The sequence below is a fragment of the Choloepus didactylus genome, chromosome 16, assembly GCF_015220235.1.
Source record: "Choloepus didactylus isolate mChoDid1 chromosome 16, mChoDid1.pri, whole genome shotgun sequence".
Lineage (NCBI taxonomy): Eukaryota > Metazoa > Chordata > Mammalia > Pilosa > Megalonychidae > Choloepus > Choloepus didactylus.
Window position 1 is genome coordinate 29,313,106 of NC_051322.1, and position 20,631 is coordinate 29,333,736.

Here is a 20,631-nt window from a genome sequence, read left to right on the forward strand (position 1 = left end):
GAACACTGGGTGTCTTTGTTTGTTTTTTTCCTTCCCCCATTTTTCTACTCATCCATCCATAAACTAGACAAAGGGGAGTGTGGTCCATATGGCTTTCCCAATCCCATTGTCACTCCTCATAAGCTACATTTTTATACAATCGTCTTCAAGATTCATGGGTTCTGGGTTGTAGTTTGATAGTTTCAGGTATCTACCACCAGCTACCCCAATTCTTTAGAACCTAAAAAGGGTTGTCTATATTGTGCGTAAGAGTGCCCACCAGAGTGACCTCTGGGCTCCTTTTGGAATCTCTCTGCCACTGAAGCTTATTTCATTTCCTTTCACTTCCCCCTTTTGGTCAAGAAGATGTTCTCCATCCCATGATGCCGGGTCTACATTCCTCCCCGGGAGTCATATTGCACGTTGTCAGGGAGATTCACTCCCCTGGGTGTCTGATCCCACGTAGGGGGGAGGGCAGTGATTTCACCCTTCAAGTTGGCTTAGCTAGAGAGAGAGGGCCACATCTGAGCAACAAAGATCAGCCTGCTATTCAATGAAGGATAGCCAATTCTGTACTTTCCTTTTTGTCCTAAGATTCTTAAAGCAACTCTTCTGCCCCAGTGTACCAACCTGTGTCATAAACAGCAGCATTGGAATGAAAGAGAAATGATACACAGTTGAAATTAGGGTGTTGTATGGCTGGGGAAGGATGGAAGAGATTGGGTGGTTTGAATTTACTTTTCTGTTTAATTTAAATGAAAGAATCCCAGTCATATATTTAGAGAAAAAGCAAATCTTAAAGTTGCTTCATAAGCAAGATTTCACCCACGACAATAAATTTAGACCCAAATGAGAAGTTTGTGAGCTTCATTATCTCCTGCTTTTTTCATAAATCACAATACTGACTGAATATAAATTAAAGCATGAATGTATACATTTCTTTATGGGAAATTATAAAACCTCACTTATTATGTGACAATGAAGTAGAAAGCAATTTTTTATTACGAACACCTAAGTTAAACTATTTAGCTTTTCGTCATAGCTGATTGGATCTTATTTTTCTGCGTTTACCTACATAAATTTGTTCTTCATATCTCTCCTAAAAAGAAAAATGAGGTAGAACTGCTACAGCTTTTGCTTTGGGTCCCTGGGAAGAGAATTTAATACTAAGTGGTGAGCATTAAATGAAACCTTGTGAAAAGAGGTGGAGAAAGGAACTTCCAAGAGTCTCATTCGTAATTCTACACATTTCTTCCAAATGAGACCAATATATACTGGGAGTGGTCACTGGATGTTTTATTTGGCTTTCTTCATTGATCAGATTTGCTTTACTAGAAGTTCTACCCTTCAAATAGTGGTTATCATTTAAACAGACATATCAGAGAGCAAGGGTTTTACATACACTATAAGTAAATGTCTAGTTATAAAAGCTATTCACTGGTACATTAAGAAAGATTCAGGTGGTACTTTTTTAAGATACCATGAAATAATCCTTGGGGCATATCACAAAATGGGTGATTGTAAATCAGTGAAAATTGTGCCTAATTGGGAAGGTAATGGGGAGGAAAAGTTCATTTTTCAGTAAATAGCAAGATTCCTTCCATAAACCCAAAATCTCAAATCCTGGATCAGTGTTCTCCAACCCCGCCAAGGCTCTGAACAACCTGGTGGCTCTATAAAAACTGTCCAGGTTCCCAGTTCAGATTTACTAAATCCCAATCTCCAGAATTTGCCTCTCCCCCACTCTACATTTATCTTTTATAAAAGTTCTTCCTGATTTTGATGTACAGCCAGGGTTGAGAATCACTGCCCTAGGGCTTACTGTTACAAATGAAATGCCAAAGAAGCCAACATACCACCTAAAAAATACGTCAGTTACTGAAACCTTGGAGTAACAAACTAAAGGCTTAGTGAGTTAGCTCAGAGTTAGCTAAAATTTTCTTTGATTTGGAGGAGTGTAGGTTGACGTAGAATTGTGCAAATAGCCGTATGAGCACAAAATAGGGAAATGGAAGCCGTAAATTAGCCTTCTCTTGGACTACTGTCTTTGTGATGTTCTAGGTAATTTAGAAAAGAATGTGTTCAATTTAAGTTGACTCATAAGAAAAGAGTTTTGGTTAGCAAAATAGAGGAAATAAGTAAGTAAACAAATATAGAAAGAACCCCAAGTTATGTCAAAAATCTAGAGGTCTAGAGCTGCTAGGAGTGGTTAGTATGAAGCTAACTGAATTGACCCATGCTGTAGGTGTAAAATACACAACAGATTTCAAAGATTTAGTGTGGAAAAAATGCAAAATATTTTAATTTTTATATTGATTATATGTTGAAATGATATTTTGGATAGACTGAATGAAACACATTCATTAAACCTAACTTCAATTGTCTCTTTTTTACTTTTTTTAATGGGGCTACGAGAAAATTTAAAATTACATTACATTACTCGCATTGTTATCTCCATAAAATAACGCCGGCGGAGGTTAAGAATAACCTGAGGAGACTGTCTCTAAAAGGTGATTGGGTGTGGATAAGGGTGAGTGGGGCGAGGATTATGATAGCCTAAGATGAAGGAAAGTAATAGGCTTTGTTATTTTTAACAAGCCGTTGGTTTTTTTTAAACTCCTAGAGAAGAGAGCCACTGTGTGGGATTCCCCGAGCGACACTGTAGGACGAGCATCTCGGCGGAGGGAACAACTTCCTTTAAAAGCCCCAAAACATCTGAAATGAAGTTCTGCACTTCAAGGATTCTGATGTAACCAACCGCTCCATACGGGAAGCTCGGCAGCTGGGCGTAGGAAGGCACCTACCCCGAGGGAGGAGCATTCCCGGGTTGTTGCAGGGAAGGCCCGGCAGCCACGCGGTTCAGGAAGCCAGCCCCGAGGCTGGAGAGGAGGGCACTTCACTCGCCCCTCCTTCAATGAGTCTCCTTAGGCCCTAACCCTGAAAGGGGGAACCTCTTGGACCTGGCGAGGCAACGCCCTCCTGGACCACAGCTGCGACTCCAACTCGAAAGCTGCTCACCACAGTGAGCTAAACTACCCGCTCCAGGTAGGAAAGAGGGTTTGGGGAGAGAGGGTGTTTCAGATTCAGGTGTGCACTTCTACTGCTTGCGCCTGCGCGAAATCCCTTGCCCAGCCCACTGTTTCCACCTCCCCTGCTACAGCTCCTTCGTCCCTCCTCTTTCCCCCAATCCCCCGCCCCTACCAAGATACGTCACAAAGAGTGACATGTAATGCGAACAATCATAGTCCCTCTCCTCGTGAGGCAGTAAAGAAAGGGGAGGGAGGGAGGGGGGAAGGAGGGCTGGCTCGTCTCGGCCACCCAATCAGAGAGCTTTGGGGCGGGGAGGGGCGGGGCCCGAGAAGTGGGTGGGAGGTGGGGCTAGGGAAAGGAGTTAGAAGGCTGCGGGGAAGAGAGGGCGGCCTCCAAGAGATTAAAAGCGGCCAATCAGAGGGCGCCGGCTTCATTCGGAGAGCGGCGTGGGGCGTCGCCGCCGCCGCCGCTACTGCCGCCGCCGCGCGCGCGGGGGGCTGGTTAAGGCCATGAAACAAAAGAAACCGTGAGAGGGGAGCCGCTGCCACCTCCAACCAGCCCGCCCCGCTGCCGTCCCCACCCACCCACCTACTTAGCTACCTCTACCTCCTTTCTCTGCGCCTCCACCCGGACATCTCCGGTCTCCGGGCGGCGCTGGCGTTCCCCAGCCTGGGTCGCCAGCCCCGCAGCCTCCCGAAAGAAAAGGTGTTTGCGCGCTGAGCAGGGCCGGGGCCCTGTCCGCCATGGGGCTCGCCGCCCGCCTCGCCTGACCCGGCCGCCGCCGCCGCCGCCGCCGCCATTGACAGCGCGCTGCCGCGATGCCGAGCGGCAGCTCCGCGGCCCTGGCCCTGGCGGCGGCCCCGGCCCCCTTGCCGCAGCCTCCCCCGCCGCCGCCCCCGCCGCTGCCGCCGCCCGCGGGCGGCCTGGAGCTCGAGGGGGACGGGCTTCTGCTTAGGGGGCGCCTGGCCGCGCTAGGCCTCGACGACCCTAGCCCGGCAGAGCCCGGTGCTCCGGCGCTCCGGGCCGCTGCGGCGGCGGCGCAGGGCCAGGCCCGGCGGGCGGCGGGGCTGCCTCCGGAGGAGCGGGCTCCGCCCGGCCGGCCCGGAGCCCCGGAGGCGGCCGAACTGGAGCTGGAGGAGGACAAGGAGGAGGGGGAGGAAGCGGAGCTGGACGGAGACCTGCTGGAGGAGGAGGAACTGGAGGAGGTAGAGGAAGAAGACCGGTCGTCGTTGCTGCTTCTGTCGCCGCCCGCGGTCGCCGCCTCCCAGACCCAGCCGATCCCGGGCGGGTCCCTGGGGTCGGTGCTGCTGCCTGCTGCCGGCTTCGATGCTCGGGAGGCGGCCGCGGCGGCGACAGGAGTACTCTACGGAGGGGACGATGCCCAGGGCATGATGGCGGCGATGCTGTCCCACGCCTACGGCCCCGGCGGCTGTGGGGCGGCGGCGGCCGCCCTCAACGGGGAGCAGGCGGCCCTGCTTCGGAGAAAGAGCGTCAACACCACCGAATGCGTCCCGGTGCCCAGTTCCGAGCATGTCGCTGAGATAGTCGGTCGCCAGGGTGAGTGTGGGGAGGGGACCAGCTGGGCTTGGCCCCGGGCGTGGGTAGGGAGACCAAAGAAAGGAGCCTGGGGCAGGAAAAAGCCCCAAGTCCGCCGCGAAGGGGTCTGGGAGGGGCTCGGACTCTAGGAGATGAGAAGATGGGTCACCTTGCAAAAACCCGTGCTGTTCCCCTCGTTTTGTATGATAAAAGGTGTAAGTTTCTAGAGCCACCCAATCCGGTGGGACTTTTTACTTGGGCTGTCTTCGTGGAACACCAGGCTGGCGTGGCACCAAAAACCTCAGTGAGGTGGTAAAAAGGTCGGGTCAGATGGGTTGTGGATTTTGCGTTGTGAACAGAAAGCTTCGAAATTTCAAGTTCGTGCAGCAGACTGTCTTGTAAAGGCTAAGAAGCTCGTCTCTTCCTTACACAGATAATTTAGATGAAACAGTTTGACAGAAATGAAGGCTTGTAGAAAGATCTCATTCGAAAAGGAAGGGGATGTTCAAGTATCCGCCCCTCCGCTATTCAGTAATTTAGCTTTTGAAGAGCAGCACAAGTCTGTTATCTTAGTGTGTTTTTGATACATTTTAACTCTCAAAAAGACGTAACTGTCTTTTAGAACACTTTAGTGTATACACGATGAAGAAAAATTGTACAGTAAGGTAAGGGAGTAAGAAACTTTATGCGTTTTTACAGTTTTCAGTAAAATCACTTGCCAGCACACCAGTACTGCAGACAGGCTCCTCCCACATTGTTCAGACAAAGGACCTATGTTTCAGATTCCAGGAGTAGATTTGAGAAGGTGGGGGAAGGGGATTCCCAGAGTACCTCTATCCGACATTTTTAGGAAGGTTCTATGGTTTTTAACGTGGCTTTTCCCTATATTAAAAGAGGCAAATATTACCTGCTGCCACATCGTTATAATGTGGTTAATCCAGGTTGATTTCCGTCTCTTTACTGTTAGGTTGAGAGCATTGTTGGGGTCAAATAAAGAGATGATGGCGCTGCTGCTTAAATGATCTCATCTTTCCCAAGTGGTCCTAAAGTATACATAAATAAGAGGTCTGTCGAAATGGTGGTTTCAAATACCAGAGTTGGCTCATTTTTTACCTCTAGGATTTTAATAAGAAAAACCCACCTGAAATTTTGGTAGAGGAGCTAGTTTACTTCACACTGCCTGATTAGGCACTTAAGGTACTGTTCAAAGCTGGTGCCATTCAGTTTAAAGGGACTGTTTTCCTACAGTTTGTCTAGTAAATCAATTTCACTTGTTTCCTTACTTGCAACATTTAGGGTAATAATCCAGAAGAGAACCATTTCACCTACACAGAATTGAATTATAACATCTCAGTTTATAGATATTAGAATGAGTTGGCCATTCCATTAATAACATTGAGGAATTACTGTCTCTCAAGCTTCTTTTTGCAAGGCATTGAGTTTATGGCAGTTGGGAATGTGAGGTTGATTCGGACAAACTTTTTGCCCCAGACCAACTTTCTGCCCTTAATAAACCAACCAACAGTCTAATTAACAGTGGAATGACACCTATAAACTAAGGTGTAGTTACTGGCAGTACAGGATGTGACAGACCAAAGTAGTACATATCAACATAGACCTTGGAGGATGTGTAAGACTTTAACAAATGAAGATGGAAGAAAAACTGAGGAAAAATGTACAGGTGTGGAGGACCAATTTCTAGATGTGATTGGCAGGTAATGTTGTTTTCTTGGTAGTTAGGGCTCTGTGAAAGGGAGTGGTGAAAAGGGCTTACAAAAAAAAAAAAAGTGTGTTTTCAGAAGGCCAGAATGTGAAGAATCCTTAATGCCACATTAGGATGCCATCTGCTCAGCAGAGTTTGCTTTGGTGTACGTATAGTGACAGTTTCAGATAATAGGGGAAGAAACATTCACCTCAGGTTTACTGAGGAACAAAATAATGTATCTTATAGATCTAGTTGAACACAGAGTTTTGTAACTTGCTGTATTATACCCTTTAAAGCATTATAAAATGGCCCTTAATTGCATAAACCACTAACTTTTTAAAAATCTATTACTTAAAAGTAAACTGAATTAATTGCAGGTTTTAATTTTGTACCATCTTGAAGTCTTAGTTTTTCTTTTTAGGGCTGTGCTTATTAGTTAATAAGGAAATACGAATCTATTATGTCTTAGGACATGTAGACAAATTGCTGACTATTTCTTCTGTACTAAATATTTTCCCAGTTGACAGTACTGCTAAAAGTATGTCATCATCCTCTATCTTATCTTAACAGCGGAAAGTCTTGCCCTTTTCCTGTTTTGAACCATTCAACTAGTGGATCATTGACTCCTTTGCCACCCCCACACCACTGTAATAAAACCTGTAAAGTCTTTATTTCCTCACTTCTGTGGAGAACTAGGTGACTTGTGATGCTTACATCCTTTTCCAGTGATAATTTCCCCATGGGAGACTTGTCCCTTTTCCCTAAGTGAGTAAAACAGGGCAAAACATTTAATTTACTTGTTAGCTTTGGATGAGCTAAATTTTCATCCTTAAGAATGATCAATTCTTTACGTTTTATTCATTACCTGAAGTTATACTTTTCTGTCTTGACATCTCTTAACTGGTTCTGGGAATAATTATGTTATAGAAGGAAACATTTGTGACTTCAAGTCTGAAGCAGAGAGAACGACAAATGCAATTCTGAGTCATATAGGCTAGCAACTCATAGATGACCTCTGGTTCCAATCTCTTTCATTAAACAAACCACTGCTTTTGATAGTGATGCAAGTTGACAGCGGGTTTGACTTCGTATTTATCCTCCCTGGTAGTACATGGTCATTCGTAAATGTTAAATTGGCCTAGTTTTTTAAACTTTGCTTCTTATTTTGAAACCAACAATACTGTAAAATAAAGCCAGGAACAAAAGAGGCTTATCAAAATGAAAGAAGTTATAGAACATAGATATCAAAAGCAAACCTGAGAACAGACCTAGCTTTGCAAACATCTCTAATTTTGATCTGATTTTTTATGGTCATTGACAACAAGTTAAATTTAGAAATGAATTAAAGTAGGAGTCTGTACCCATTCTTAACCTAAATTATAAATATTGAATGTCATAAATTCAATTGTTTTAAAGACTTATTTATTAGTAACTTTACTTGATGGGGTGTGTTCTCTGGCCTCAAATAATTTAGGGTGTTGTACCCCTAATTAATATCTGAAGATTCACGTGTGAATAATATGTGTGCTAATATACATATTATAAAACAAAATTTTAAAGAATGAGGTAAAAATGGAAATAGGACTTTTTTTTGGTCAGTTCACTGGATTGTCTTGCATCAGGCTTTGGCTATAGCTGAGCTAGAATATTTTGTAAATTTTCTTTTATTGAGCTCCTATGTCTCCACTGATCTACACTGATTGTGTATGTTGTCTTTTTTTTTTTTTTAAACAATTAATACTTTATATTGTTTAAAGTCATCCTAAATGCATCCTTGTGATAGTTTCTCCCAGTGTCCTGAGGTGGAATCATGCTTCAAGATCTAACATAACTGAAATACCGTGTACACATATACACGTGTTTGTCCATGAAAAGAGAGAGAGCTTGGTCTTGCTTTAGATAGATTCTCTATTCAAGAAGAAATAACAAGTTTCAGAAGGAGAAAAAGTTTCAGAAAAATCATAAAGCATGGTGTTTTGTTTTGTTGTAGGGGAAGGGGAAGTTATTGGCCTTCTCCTTGCCCCAGGTACTGGTAGGTACTTTACCAGTGCCATTTAATCCTGCTAGGTGGTTATCTCCATTTTACAGATGTAGAAACTGATATTCTGAAAAGTTATTTGCTCAAATAACAGAACTTGGATTTAAATCAGTTGGTAAGACATCAAAGATAAAAATTCTTTCTACTCCATATTGCTGCCTCACTTGAGGTAGAGTGCTTGTGGAAACTTAATATTTGGGATTAATTTCTCCCCTAATCATCTTGAGTTGGGATGTTTTATTTCTTGTATGCATAACTTAAAATATTATGGCATTAACCAAACTACTTAATAAAATGTTTGTGTGTCTACTACTCGAGGCACAGCTGTCATTCTAATATAGTTTTAATGTGTTTGGCTAAAATTTCAATCAGTTCAGAAAGTTACTTTGTGTGTATATTTATTAACTTTAAAGTTTTAAACTTTATAGCTTGTTTCGGCTTTAAAGTTTAGTTGATAATAATTTGCATTAGCTCTGGGACCTTTGGGAAAAGTTAATTACTTTAATTGTTTTGCAAATGGACGGGGAATCTTCTGCCCTTTCTTCCTGCGTTTTTCAGCTAATGAACTGTTTTGATTCACAAGAGAAAATGGGAAATAAAAGCTGTGGTATTACAAGGGTGATTTTTGTGTTTGGTTGGTTGGTTTTTTACCCCTGTTTACCAACAACCAAAAAATGACCCAAAGAGCCAAATATTTGAAAAACTGTTATAGATTTCTACCTAGAAAAATCTCAAGACAATGTAGTTCTCAACATCTTAAGTTTTCAAGGAAAGGTAGCATTTAGTCACAAGATATTGCTTAATACATGGCTTGATTTGGTTTTTGAATACTTTGGATATTTGTACAAATTGAAAATTTTATGGAAAGTTTAATACTTCTTAAACTGAGGACAAAAATGTTTTAGGATGTATTTTTTACCACAGAAATACATATTGTGAACTCCCCAAATTGCCTTTAACAGTTTCTGTTCAACTGTGGTGTATTGGAAAAAGCCAACTATCAGAAATAGAAATTCCTCAATTCTGATTACCATAACCACTAACGCACTCTGTGATCTTGGGCAAATCACTGAAACTGCCTGGGCTTCAGATTCCCCTTCCTGCTGCATGCAATATCTCTAGAGATTATGAACAATTAACAAATAGATGACATATGAAACTTGAACGTGAAAAGCCCATATTACTTTTGTTGAGTTAAATTTGGATTTAATTTGGAACCACTCTTTAATTTTGTTCACCTTTCTTTCTTGGTTTTAGTAGACAGTTTCACAGTTTAGTCTTCTAATGTGATAGAACTGGAAGCAGCTGATGTCTGAATACATCAGACATGTGGCACTTCTATCAGTCAGGACAGGCCTAAATTATATACTGTGGTAGCAAGGATCCCTTAAATCTGTGAAAAAAACAGAGGTTTATTTCTTGTTCACAAGGCCTCTGCTTATTTTAATCATTCAGAAACACAGGCCAGTGAAACAGCTACCTTCTCAAGTATTGCTGGTCTTCCCTTACACCAGAGGGATGACAGGCTATGTATGGCATAGCACACACAGGTCTCTAAATGTTAATCCTGGAAGTAATAATACATCCATTCATATTTCATTAGCCAAAACCAAGTCATCTGGTCACACCTAACTTCAGGTGGGCAAGAAAATGCATTAGAACCATATGCCTACAAGGAGAGAGCCAGAATATAAGTGAATGGCCATCATAAACTACCACAGTACTATTTTATGCAATTGTTAAAAGAATTTTTTAAAAATATAATTTCTGCTATGTAGGATTTGTAATTTAAAGTCGAACTCAAAATGGAAAAGATAATGCTCATAATACTACTACATAAGTGTATCTGCAGTTAAAAGTAGAGGAAATTAGCTCCAAATAGATGGTGGATAATCTGTTTTAAAACATCATTGATGATTCTAAAGTGGTTTTGTTTTGTTTTGTTTTGTTTTGTTTTTTAGATAAAAGAAAGAAAGTAAACTGTATCTTAATGGTTCCCAGGTGGCTTGCGTACTGTTTGTGTGTTTACTTTTAACTCTATCCCATGCTGCCATTAGGTGTACTATAGAGAGACTTACAGAGATTTAACCTGATGATATGTACACCTTTAAAACAATTTTCTAAAGTTAAGATTACCATGTCCAACTTTATAGTAAATCAAAATTATGTATACCCTAATGCTGTCTGAATAGCTTATTTATTCCATAAGTGAGAATTTTAGGTCATGCTTTGTAATTAAAGGACCCTTTTCATTCCATTCTAAGATTTAAGGATAATTCAAGTCTGCATGATTTGTTCCTTTGTCCAGTAGGCAAAGATTATTACAATTTATTATATGCAGGAGTGTCTTTACTTCTGATTTGACCAAAAGTAAAATTGTATCATGGCATAAAAAGATTGGGCCTTAAAATAATAAAAAAAAAATTCTTTGACGGAAAACACAGGCATACTTGAAGATAAGCATAAAAAAACTGATCTTGTTGAACATGGTTAGAAGAGAATAGGGAAGGAGTGGTTCCAAACAACCAGAAAATCTCCCAAAGAGAAGGTTACCAGTGTAAAAGTACTTGCATTTGAGGCTGATAGTAAAAATTATTACTGTTTCCCCTCTCTGTGCCATTCTCCCTCCACCCCCTTTACCTTATCTTCTAGCTTACCACCAGTATTATTTGATATACTGCATGAAAGGACATTGAACTTAGTGAACTTGTGTTAGAATCTTGATTTCACCATTTGTTGCCAGTGACTTTGGGCAAATCACTTAACCTCTCTGAGCCTCCATTTCTTGGGGAAGAAACCTGCCCCTTCCTATCTCTCACAGTTCCTCCTTCCCATAATTTTGTTGTATGGATCAAGTTTGAGATAATGTCATTATTACAAGTTCATTGTACAATTGAAAGTATAAAGATGATAAAGTATACATGAGGTAAGGTAAAAAATATGCACTTTTTTTACTGTCAGATTTCTTTTGTACTCTTGTATTTTGTTTAAACCAAAAATTACCATTTCAGTAAGTTTTTCTTTTGATATTACCACTAATTAGTTAAATGATCTAAAGTAGATTTTTAAGTTTATAATATGGTATAAAGTTTATTTAAAATTAGAGCTTTTTAAATGTATTTCCTGTTAAAGAGCTAAGCTAGTCTGGAAGAAAATCATGCACAAATGAATCTGATCCCATTGTAGAATACCTAAACAGAAGGAATTCTAAAGTGTCTATTAAAATCCTCTAAAGGGCATAGACATAATTTAAAACTCCCCAGTTGGGAAAATTGTTCACTTCTCTAATTTACACCCTTTTCTGGGTGTTTCAGCTTGAGTGAAAGGCCAAACATGAGCCGTTTTACAAAGTATTTTCAATCCCATTGTCTAAGATAATTAAGTGAAAAGAGAAGGGAACTTTAGATTTTGTTTGATCTCAAATTTTTTAATACCTTATACATGCAGGGAATTCTCCTAACCCTAAGAATCAACTTGAAAATTGTATAATTCTTTATTGTGTGAAATCGAGGCAGGTTGGGAAAACGACGTGTTTAGGCACCACTAGTTTATAACTTTGGGCAAAACTGGCTTCCTTTTTCTTTAAGTACAAAAGAGAATTGGACTACATGATCGCTTATAGCTCTTATACTGATTTTTGTTCAAAAAGAGTCCCTAAATTCATGCAAAGGTAAACCAGATTGCAGATTACCAGTTACACAGACTCAATAATATATCTCTTCCCTTTTTGGGGAAAGTTTGTAATCTTTTAACATGTTTTTTACAATCCAAATATAAATTTCATCTTGGAAGATAAATTCTTAAAGTGATGTTAATTCCCTGTAGAAAACCAGTTCATTTGATTTTTTTAAATATACGAACATTTAAATGTGTCAGGCAGTATACAAAACTACATGTATCATCTTATTTTATCCATTCTTATGGTTCACCATACAGATAAGGAAAAACAAGCCTACAGAAGTATAAGTAACTTAACCAAGGTCTCAAGCTACTAAAATATTCCACATAGATTTGAACTCAGACGGTCCAGCTCCAGAAACTTTCTTAACTCCTTGGATATACTGCCTATATTTAATCACCAGGAAAAGCTAATTGAAGCAAAGAGTTGTAAAATTATTGGGAAGAAAGCTGTCTATAATTTTATAGTTTAATTATACTCAGTAAGCCCTTGGTGTTTAAACATTTGACAAACAAGTTTCCACCTATTCATAAGGAATCCATAAACATTTGTAATTTTGTTTATTAGAATATCAATCTGGGGCTGATCCTCAAAAGCTGGTCTAATTAACTAATCAGGTAGCCAAGCCTACTGTCCTCCATTACATCTTGTTATACTTTGTTGTTTTCTGCTTATCTGGTGATTTTAAAGGAGGGGGAGGGGTCTTTTCTGGTAAAGAAAAAATGGTCTTGTGTAAAGAGATAACCACTAGTGCTCATGCTAAAAAACTGTTATAAAAATAAATGTCATTTAATTTTGCCCAGCCAGTATAAGTAACAAAATTGTTAATTTAGAATTGACTCTTAATTCCCCAATTTTTGCCACCCACAGTGTTTTCTTGATATATATATATATATATATATATATATATATATATATAATAATTACAACATATAGGAAAAATCTATTCCTTAAAGCATTAAGGATTTTTAGATAATAGAATTTTACTTTTCAAGAATTAAGACTTTTCATAACATTCTTTAGAGTTTTATTCCTTGTGGCGATTGTAGTAACCACTACCTACCTGTGGCATCTGCTGCTAACAGTCTTAAGAGTTGTATTGGAAGCCACAAAAGGTGTATACCTATAAGACCATGTGAGTCCTGACATTAGATATGCTATAATAAGTTTCTAATACATTTACCCTGAATGTACGAGTTAATTTTCTAAAAATTAGCAGGTTGAGCAGTATTTGTTAAAACTTAACCTTAGAGTTACCATATGATGTAGCAGTTCCATTCCTAGATATCTACTTGAGTATTGAAAACATATGCCCACACAAAAACTTGTAAATGAATATTCATAGCGGTAGTATTCATAATAGCCAAAAGGAAGCTTAAATTTTCCATGAACCAAATAACTTTCTGCAATTCAAAAGCTTAGGACTTGGAGGAAAGGGGGGAAAAGGTAATGTGGTAGGCAATAATGTCCCTCCTCCAAAGGTGTCCACACCCTAATCCCCCAGAATCTGTGACTGTGTTTCCTTACCTGGCAACAGGGACTTTGCAGATGTGATTAAGGGTTTGGATCTTGAGATGGGGAGATTGTCTTGGATCATCTGAACAGTCTGGTCCAGGCTTCTGCCCATTGACTACGTTGAATACAACTTGCCATATGTTGCTTTTTATCCATAGCTGTAAGAAAACAAGTGTCAGTCTTTACATCTTAGAATTACAAAGCTTTGTTCAGCTTAGAGGTTATGTAATCATTTCCACTGATGTTTATAAGATTTAAAATAATGTAAGTAGTACAGGCCAAAAGTCCAATATGCTAAGTCTAGTAAAATGTCTCATTTCTTTACATTTAATATTTTTCATTTTCTATTTAATGGTATGTCTTTGAAATAGTAAAACATTTGTATGGCTCAAATTTACAAAAAAAAGTACAAGTATAAATGAAAACTTAAGTCTCCCTCTTCCTACCCCAGTCCCCTAAGTCAACCAATTTCATGACTGCATAGTATTCCAAATATAGCTTAGACTAGTACAAACAGTGCTTCAGTAAATAATACACAGGTCATTTTGTACCTGTGCAGGTACTTCTACAGGGTCAAGTATAGAGGTGAGATTGTAGGTGCAAGACAGTGTACATGCATTTATATATTTCCTTTTCTAGAACTGTTTACCTGTTTTTCTTTTGAGCTTTTGGTGTTTTGATTTGTAAGGGGTGTGAGAGGAAAGAGATTAGCCCTTTGTGATGTGTATTGTAAGTATTCTAATTATTCTTTTTTGTTTATGGTGACTTTTGCTATGCAGGAATTTAAAATAAATCCCGTCTAATTGGTCGTTACTTTCATGGCTTCTGAGTTTTGTATCATTCTGAGATTATAAATTCCTCCATGATTTTTTTTTATATCCTTGAATTTTCAAATAGAAATTTAATCCAGAACACTCAAGCTTTTTTTTATTCCTCCACCCCAAAATTATTCTTTTTTAAGGTTTTTGTTTTTCCTCTCCTTTAGTTTGTGTCATCTTCTTGGGGCTCTACCTATTCAAGAAGACCCAACTTTAGAATGTATGCATATATTCTAGAAATTGTACATTGGTTGGCTGGAACTCAGAATATATTCCTAAAGAAACAGTATTATGATTGGTGAGGTTTTCTGTAGTCCTAATCTGAGTTTAGGATACTGTGTTAAAGCTGTCATATAAAATATAGGAGAAATAAAATAAAATACAGGAAAGAGATGAAGTACTTCTGTTTTTATTGGCAATTGCCTAAATGGGTTTGGCTTTGCTATCTTCCTGTTACCTTTCCCCTAATCTGCAAAAGCTAGACACATGACCCTTTAGGGCACAGTAAGCCTGTCTCAGTCTCCTATCTCAGAAGTGATCCATGCTCAAAATGCTTGTCTTCTCTCTTTCCAGTGCATCACATATCAAATGACTTATTAGTACCAACCATGGGTCAGGTAATGTTCTGTATGCTTTTAAATGTGTTCCCTTAAATTATACCACATAGATATACCTACTAGGTATTAAACAGAAAATACTCTATTAAGATGTGACTAATGATTGTTTCTACTCAGAAGTACTGATGTAGAGGGTTTTGTAAATTCAACTTTCTAATCAGTATTAGTGAGAGTTGAAAGAGGCCAACCATAGGCCTAGTTTAATTCTTCCTTTCTCCTTGGGAGAAAATGCCCAGTGAGTATGTAAGATTGGGGGCTAAGAAAGGGAAAGCTTAAGAGAAAGATATGCCCAAAATGTGACCACTTACCTTCAATAACACCTAGTTTATCTTTATTTTGAGGAACTAGGAATAGCACAATACATTTGTGAGAACAGATCTTATTCTGGCAAGCTTTATGTTATGATCTTTGAAAGGTATAACCCCAAAGTTTTATATCCTAGCTGTATATTTGACATCTTAAATTACAGTTTGAAAAGCCCTCTTATCTTATGTATTTGGACTGGTAATCTATTGATTACACCAAAAAGTGGACTTAAAGTAGGGAATTATGAAAAATTATGCATGTGTCTTAGGTGTTTTGTGTATTGGGTCTGCCAATCAAAGTATCCTTTCTTGAGTAAAATCAAATCCAACATCCATATTCCAATTTTCAGTATCTTTTTCTTTTTGAATGGAGCAAGAACTCTACAGGAGTGAGGAATCATTCTTTGTTGTTGTCGTTGTTTTTACCTCAGTCTTTTATTGTTTTCTCACCCACACACCACCACCTTTTTTCCCTAAATCATCTTTACTGAAATTTTCAAAAACCTTCAATTTAATTTTTGTAGAAACAGTGTCTTTACATTCATATTTCACTGGTATATGTAACAGTTAATTAGATAATTTCATTACTATCACAAGTACAACTAGCATGAACAGATTTGGGAATGAACACTACTGAATCTTAGACTAGAATTCAACTGATGGGAGCCTACTAGTCCAAGCATTCAGTTGGCTGTTATCAGTTGAGTTTTTACAGAGGAAAGAATATCAAGTTAAAATTGTAAGACAATTAAGTGGAAGTCAGAGAACTTCTATTGTATAGTTGTGTGACAATCTAGATTCTTGATCTAGCAAAAGACAACATTTTGAAGTCAGATTGAGTTTAACTCTGGCTCTGCCACTCACTAGCTGTGTGAACTTATGCAATTCTTCTGAGTTTCATTTTCCTTAGCAATAAAAAGAGGGTAATAGCCTGGTTCTTAGAGTTATTGTATGGGCTAAATGAGACGATACACATACGTTAATTTTTCTTTACCACCCATACTCTGCAAAGTAGTAAACTACTAAGTATTCTGAAAATCAAATCCACCGATGGTGTAACTTGCCTGTATAGGCTACTTTGTGCATTATTTGCAATGACTAATAACTCCAGGAAGAAAATGATAAGCCTGATTTCTATAAGACCTCCTAGTAGAGGTACCACCTCTTACCAAAGGAAATTCCACCAGATAAGTAGACCCCAGGATCTAGGAGCAGCCAAGAATTAGGAAAGCTTTATCATTATCTAAGGCTATGTTTTTATGGTAAAGATCAACCCTAAAACGTAAAGCAAAAACAAACCCAGACATTTAGCTGGAAAGGCACATTCTGTGATATGTCTTTAATATGATATCATTGGGGTTGATGTTGATTCTTATTAAATTTTTCTTTCTAACAGGTTGTAAAATTAAAGCACTGAGGGCCAAAACAAACACGTATATCAAGACACCTGTTCGTGGTGAAGAGCCCATTTTTGTTGTCACTGGACGAAAAGAAGATGTTGCCATGGCCAAAAGAGAAATCCTCTCAGCTGCGGAGCACTTCTCCATGATTCGTGCATCTCGAAACAAAAATGGCCCTGCCCTGGGAGGGCTGTCATGTAGTCCTAATCTGCCCGGTCAAACTACCGTTCAAGTCAGGGTCCCCTATCGTGTAGTAGGATTAGTAGTTGGACCCAAAGGAGCAACTATTAAAAGAATTCAGCAGCAGACTCACACATACATAGTAACTCCAAGCAGAGATAAGGAGCCTGTCTTCGAAGTAACAGGGATGCCCGAAAATGTTGACCGAGCACGGGAAGAAATAGAAATGCATATTGCCATGCGTACAGGAAACTATATTGAGCTCAATGAAGAGAATGATTTTCATTACAATGGTACCGATGTAAGCTTTGAAGGTGGTACTCTTGGCTGTGCGTGGCTCTCTTCCAATCCAGTTCCTCCTAGCCGCGCAAGAATGATATCCAATTATCGAAATGATAGTTCCAGTTCTCTAGGAAGTGGTTCCACAGATTCCTATTTTGGAAGCAATAGGCTGGCTGACTTTAGTCCAACAAGTCCGTTCAGCACAGGAAACTTTTGGTTTGGAGATACACTACCATCTGTGGGCTCAGAAGATCTTGCAGTTGACTCTCCTGCCTTTGACTCTTTACCAACATCCGCTCAAACTATCTGGACTCCATTTGAACCAGTTACTCCACTCTCTGGTTTCGGGAGTGATCCTTCTGGTAACATGAAGACTCAGCGTAGAGGAAGTCAGCCATCTACTCCTCGTTTGTCTCCTACATTTCCTGAGAGCATAGAACATCCACTTGCTCGGAGGGTTAGGAGCGACCCACCTAGTACAGGCAACCATGTTGGCCTTCCAATATACATCCCTGCTTTTTCTAATGGTACCAATAGTTACTCCTCTTCCAATGGTGGTTCCACCTCTAGCTCACCTCCAGAATCAAGACGAAAGCATGACTGTGTGATTTGCTTTGAGAATGAAGTTATTGCTGCCCTAGTTCCATGTGGCCACAACCTCTTCTGCATGGAATGTGCCAACAAGATCTGTGAAAAGAGAACGCCATCATGTCCAGTTTGCCAGACAGCTGTTACTCAGGCAATCCAAATTCACTCTTAACTATATATATATACATAAATACTATATCTCTATATGGACTCATAAAGGCATGGGTATAATGGTACCCCCAGTAAACTTCCTAATGAATTCTTATGACTGTTATCAGGCTTTATTGGGATTAGGCTAAAGTTGTTAGTAAACTTATAAAAGGCTGCTATGGTAACACTAAACCTAAGTGGTCTCTTGTCTATTAGTTTGGTTTGAATTATTAATACTATCCTGTAGACCCAGAGACATAGTTTGTTTAAGAATTGCTAAAGCTGAAGTTCACCTCGGCTGACTGAAGATAATCATAGGTTGTGTGAACCTATGAGAAAAATGTATAGTTCTAAGATTTCAAAATGATGGGTCCCAAAGCCTAATCATATTAAAAGTTTTTGGAGGGTACTTGGCATTACAGATGATTCAGACACTTCCAGTGCTGCCTTCTTTACACTGCCAGTTTTGACAAAACAGGTTTGTTTTTTTATTTCACAACTTATGCCTAATTCTGCAGGATTGCAAGTAACTTTTTAATGCATTGTGATTACTTAATTGGTAAGAATAGGGCTGATGGCAGTTAACTAGATCACTGGTTATAATTTGGGACAGAAACTGCTACATTGACCTTCATCTCACCCAGAATGCTCAAGGCTGGTGTGATGAGTGAATCAGGAATGCAGTTGTCTCCGTTGTGAATTCCTGCCCATTTCCTGACTGCAGAAGGGGCCACCTGGGATTTCCCTTTTGAGAAAGGGCTTTGGGATGCACCTTTATTGGCTAATTGAGGATGCGAACATTCCATTCATTAGTCTGATCAAGCTATTAATTAATTTTAGACTATAGATAAAAATGTGAAACATTTATGTTCAATCATATTTGTCTTGCACATTATAAATATATTTTTATTTTTTAGTAATTTAGGGGAGGGGAGGGAGAGAGGGATAACATTGCCCTTAGCATAATTCACAAAAGCAGCTGTGACAGCCTCCAATCAGTTTACTTCATTTCAAAACTATTTCCAGTGATAAGGAAAGCTTTCTTTAAAAAAAACACTTTTACATTTCACCTGTGGATGTCTATAACTTCATCCTCAGTATGTTCCCAAATCTTGTGCTGGCATTGAAAGGATAAAACATTATACTGGTGGATTTTTCTACTAATTATTTTTTGAAGCGTTATTTTCCCAACACAAAAGAGCTTTTTTTCTCAGTATAACAAAAATTGAAATCTTATGTGTATTGAATAGTAAATAGACAAATTTTATTTTTTATTTCCACTTGAAGAGTTACATTTCATATAAAAGTTTACAAATAATGGTTATTTTGATTTTTTCAGTATAAAAAAGTTGCCTTGATGGCATATGATGTAATGCTAATTGCTTGTAGAAATAGTTAAATGTCAGTATTGAAACTTAATCTTTAGCTGCCGTCTTGTAGATATGAACGAATGTTCACCAAGCATGTATTTTGTATTTTATTGCATTGTACACTGCAACTAATAAGCCAAGGAATCGACATATATTAGGTGCGTGTACTGTTTCTAAAAACCACAAACTAAGAATGATAAATTATCAATATAGTTTAGTATTTGCTAATTTTACTACAGTCTTTTGTTATGTATATGTAGGGAAGTCATAGGGATTATAAATTCAATTTGAGTAAAGTTTAAAAACCATATATTTTATGATAAAGGGCCTTTAACTTAAGATGGCCAAAGCACTGATATTATATATTTGCTGTAAAGAGAATTATAAGAGTTTTATTTTTCTGATATTAAAAGTTACTTAATAAAGACTTGTTTCCATTAACATGAATGTATTCTCCTTGGTGTTTTTCATCTTAATCAACAGGTTAGACTGGAAGATAGCTATTTCCAGAATTGAAAACTTCCTTTTACAAAGTTTCCCTACTTAGAACTTCCCTAAGAAGACTGGCATTCTGGGGCTGGCTGCTGGCAGTCCTTAGTCTTAGTTTATCACATAGCAAGGCACGTGGAAAGAGTCTCCTGGTCTCTCAGCCTCACAGAGGATGCTTCCTCTGTGGCTTTCTCTCTGTCTGTCTGAATTTTACTCTGCTTAGAAAGGACTCCAGTAATAGGATTAAGACCCATCCTGATTGAGGTGGGCCACATCTTAAGTAGCTTCATCAAAAGGTCCACTTTAACCATGGGTTCACACCCACTGGAATGGATTAAATTTAAGAATGTTTTCCTGGGGTTCATACAGCTTCAAACCACCACAAACAGCAAATGACTTTTTATATGGTACTATTAACCAAAACCCTGACTCCAAATTGGTTAGACTCTACTTAATTTGTATCCTTTTTTTAATTATTTTTGTCTTTTTATCACCAAATCTACAAAACTAATATTTTTCCAGTATGAAGGTGCAAGTTTTTAACTTTCAGTTGCTATGTACCCTCTGAAAGTTTTTGTGGTTGACAAAAATATTACTCCGTTAATGAAAATGGTTTGCTGATTGGAGTAAACTGTTAACATTTTGTTTAAAAGCAAGAATAAAGACAATTTCTAAGATTGTTTTAAAAATACTAAAATTCTATTCATTCTTAATTAGCAGGAATGCACAATCCATAGTAAGGCTTTTCATTATAGGTTTTGGACAGATTCTTAGGCTGTGCTAGGAGACAGGAGTTACACAGATCTGTTGATGGACAAGACTATTGCCCTAGAATTATTCTGCTAATTTTAAGATCAGCCTCCAGAAGTATGAATAAAGTTAAATTATTTGAGAGTGTTCAGTTACACAATTCTGACTTAGATTGAATGATGAGTGAATATGAATTTCCT

At 38.9% G+C, this 20,631-nt stretch overlaps 1 protein-coding gene across 1 annotated transcript; it reads left to right on the top strand.

The window, feature by feature from the left end:
* Nucleotides 1-3,505: 3,505 nt before the first annotated feature.
* On the top strand, nucleotides 3,506-19,722 carry MEX3C (mex-3 RNA binding family member C). Its single transcript, XM_037806129.1, has 2 exons — nucleotides 3,506-4,566; nucleotides 16,619-19,722. The coding sequence occupies exons 1-2, from the start codon at nucleotides 3,828-3,830 to the stop codon at nucleotides 17,842-17,844; spliced, it is 1,965 nt and encodes a 654-aa protein (XP_037662057.1). The 5' UTR covers nucleotides 3,506-3,827; the 3' UTR covers nucleotides 17,845-19,722.
* The last annotated feature ends 909 nt before the right edge of the window (nucleotides 19,723-20,631 follow it).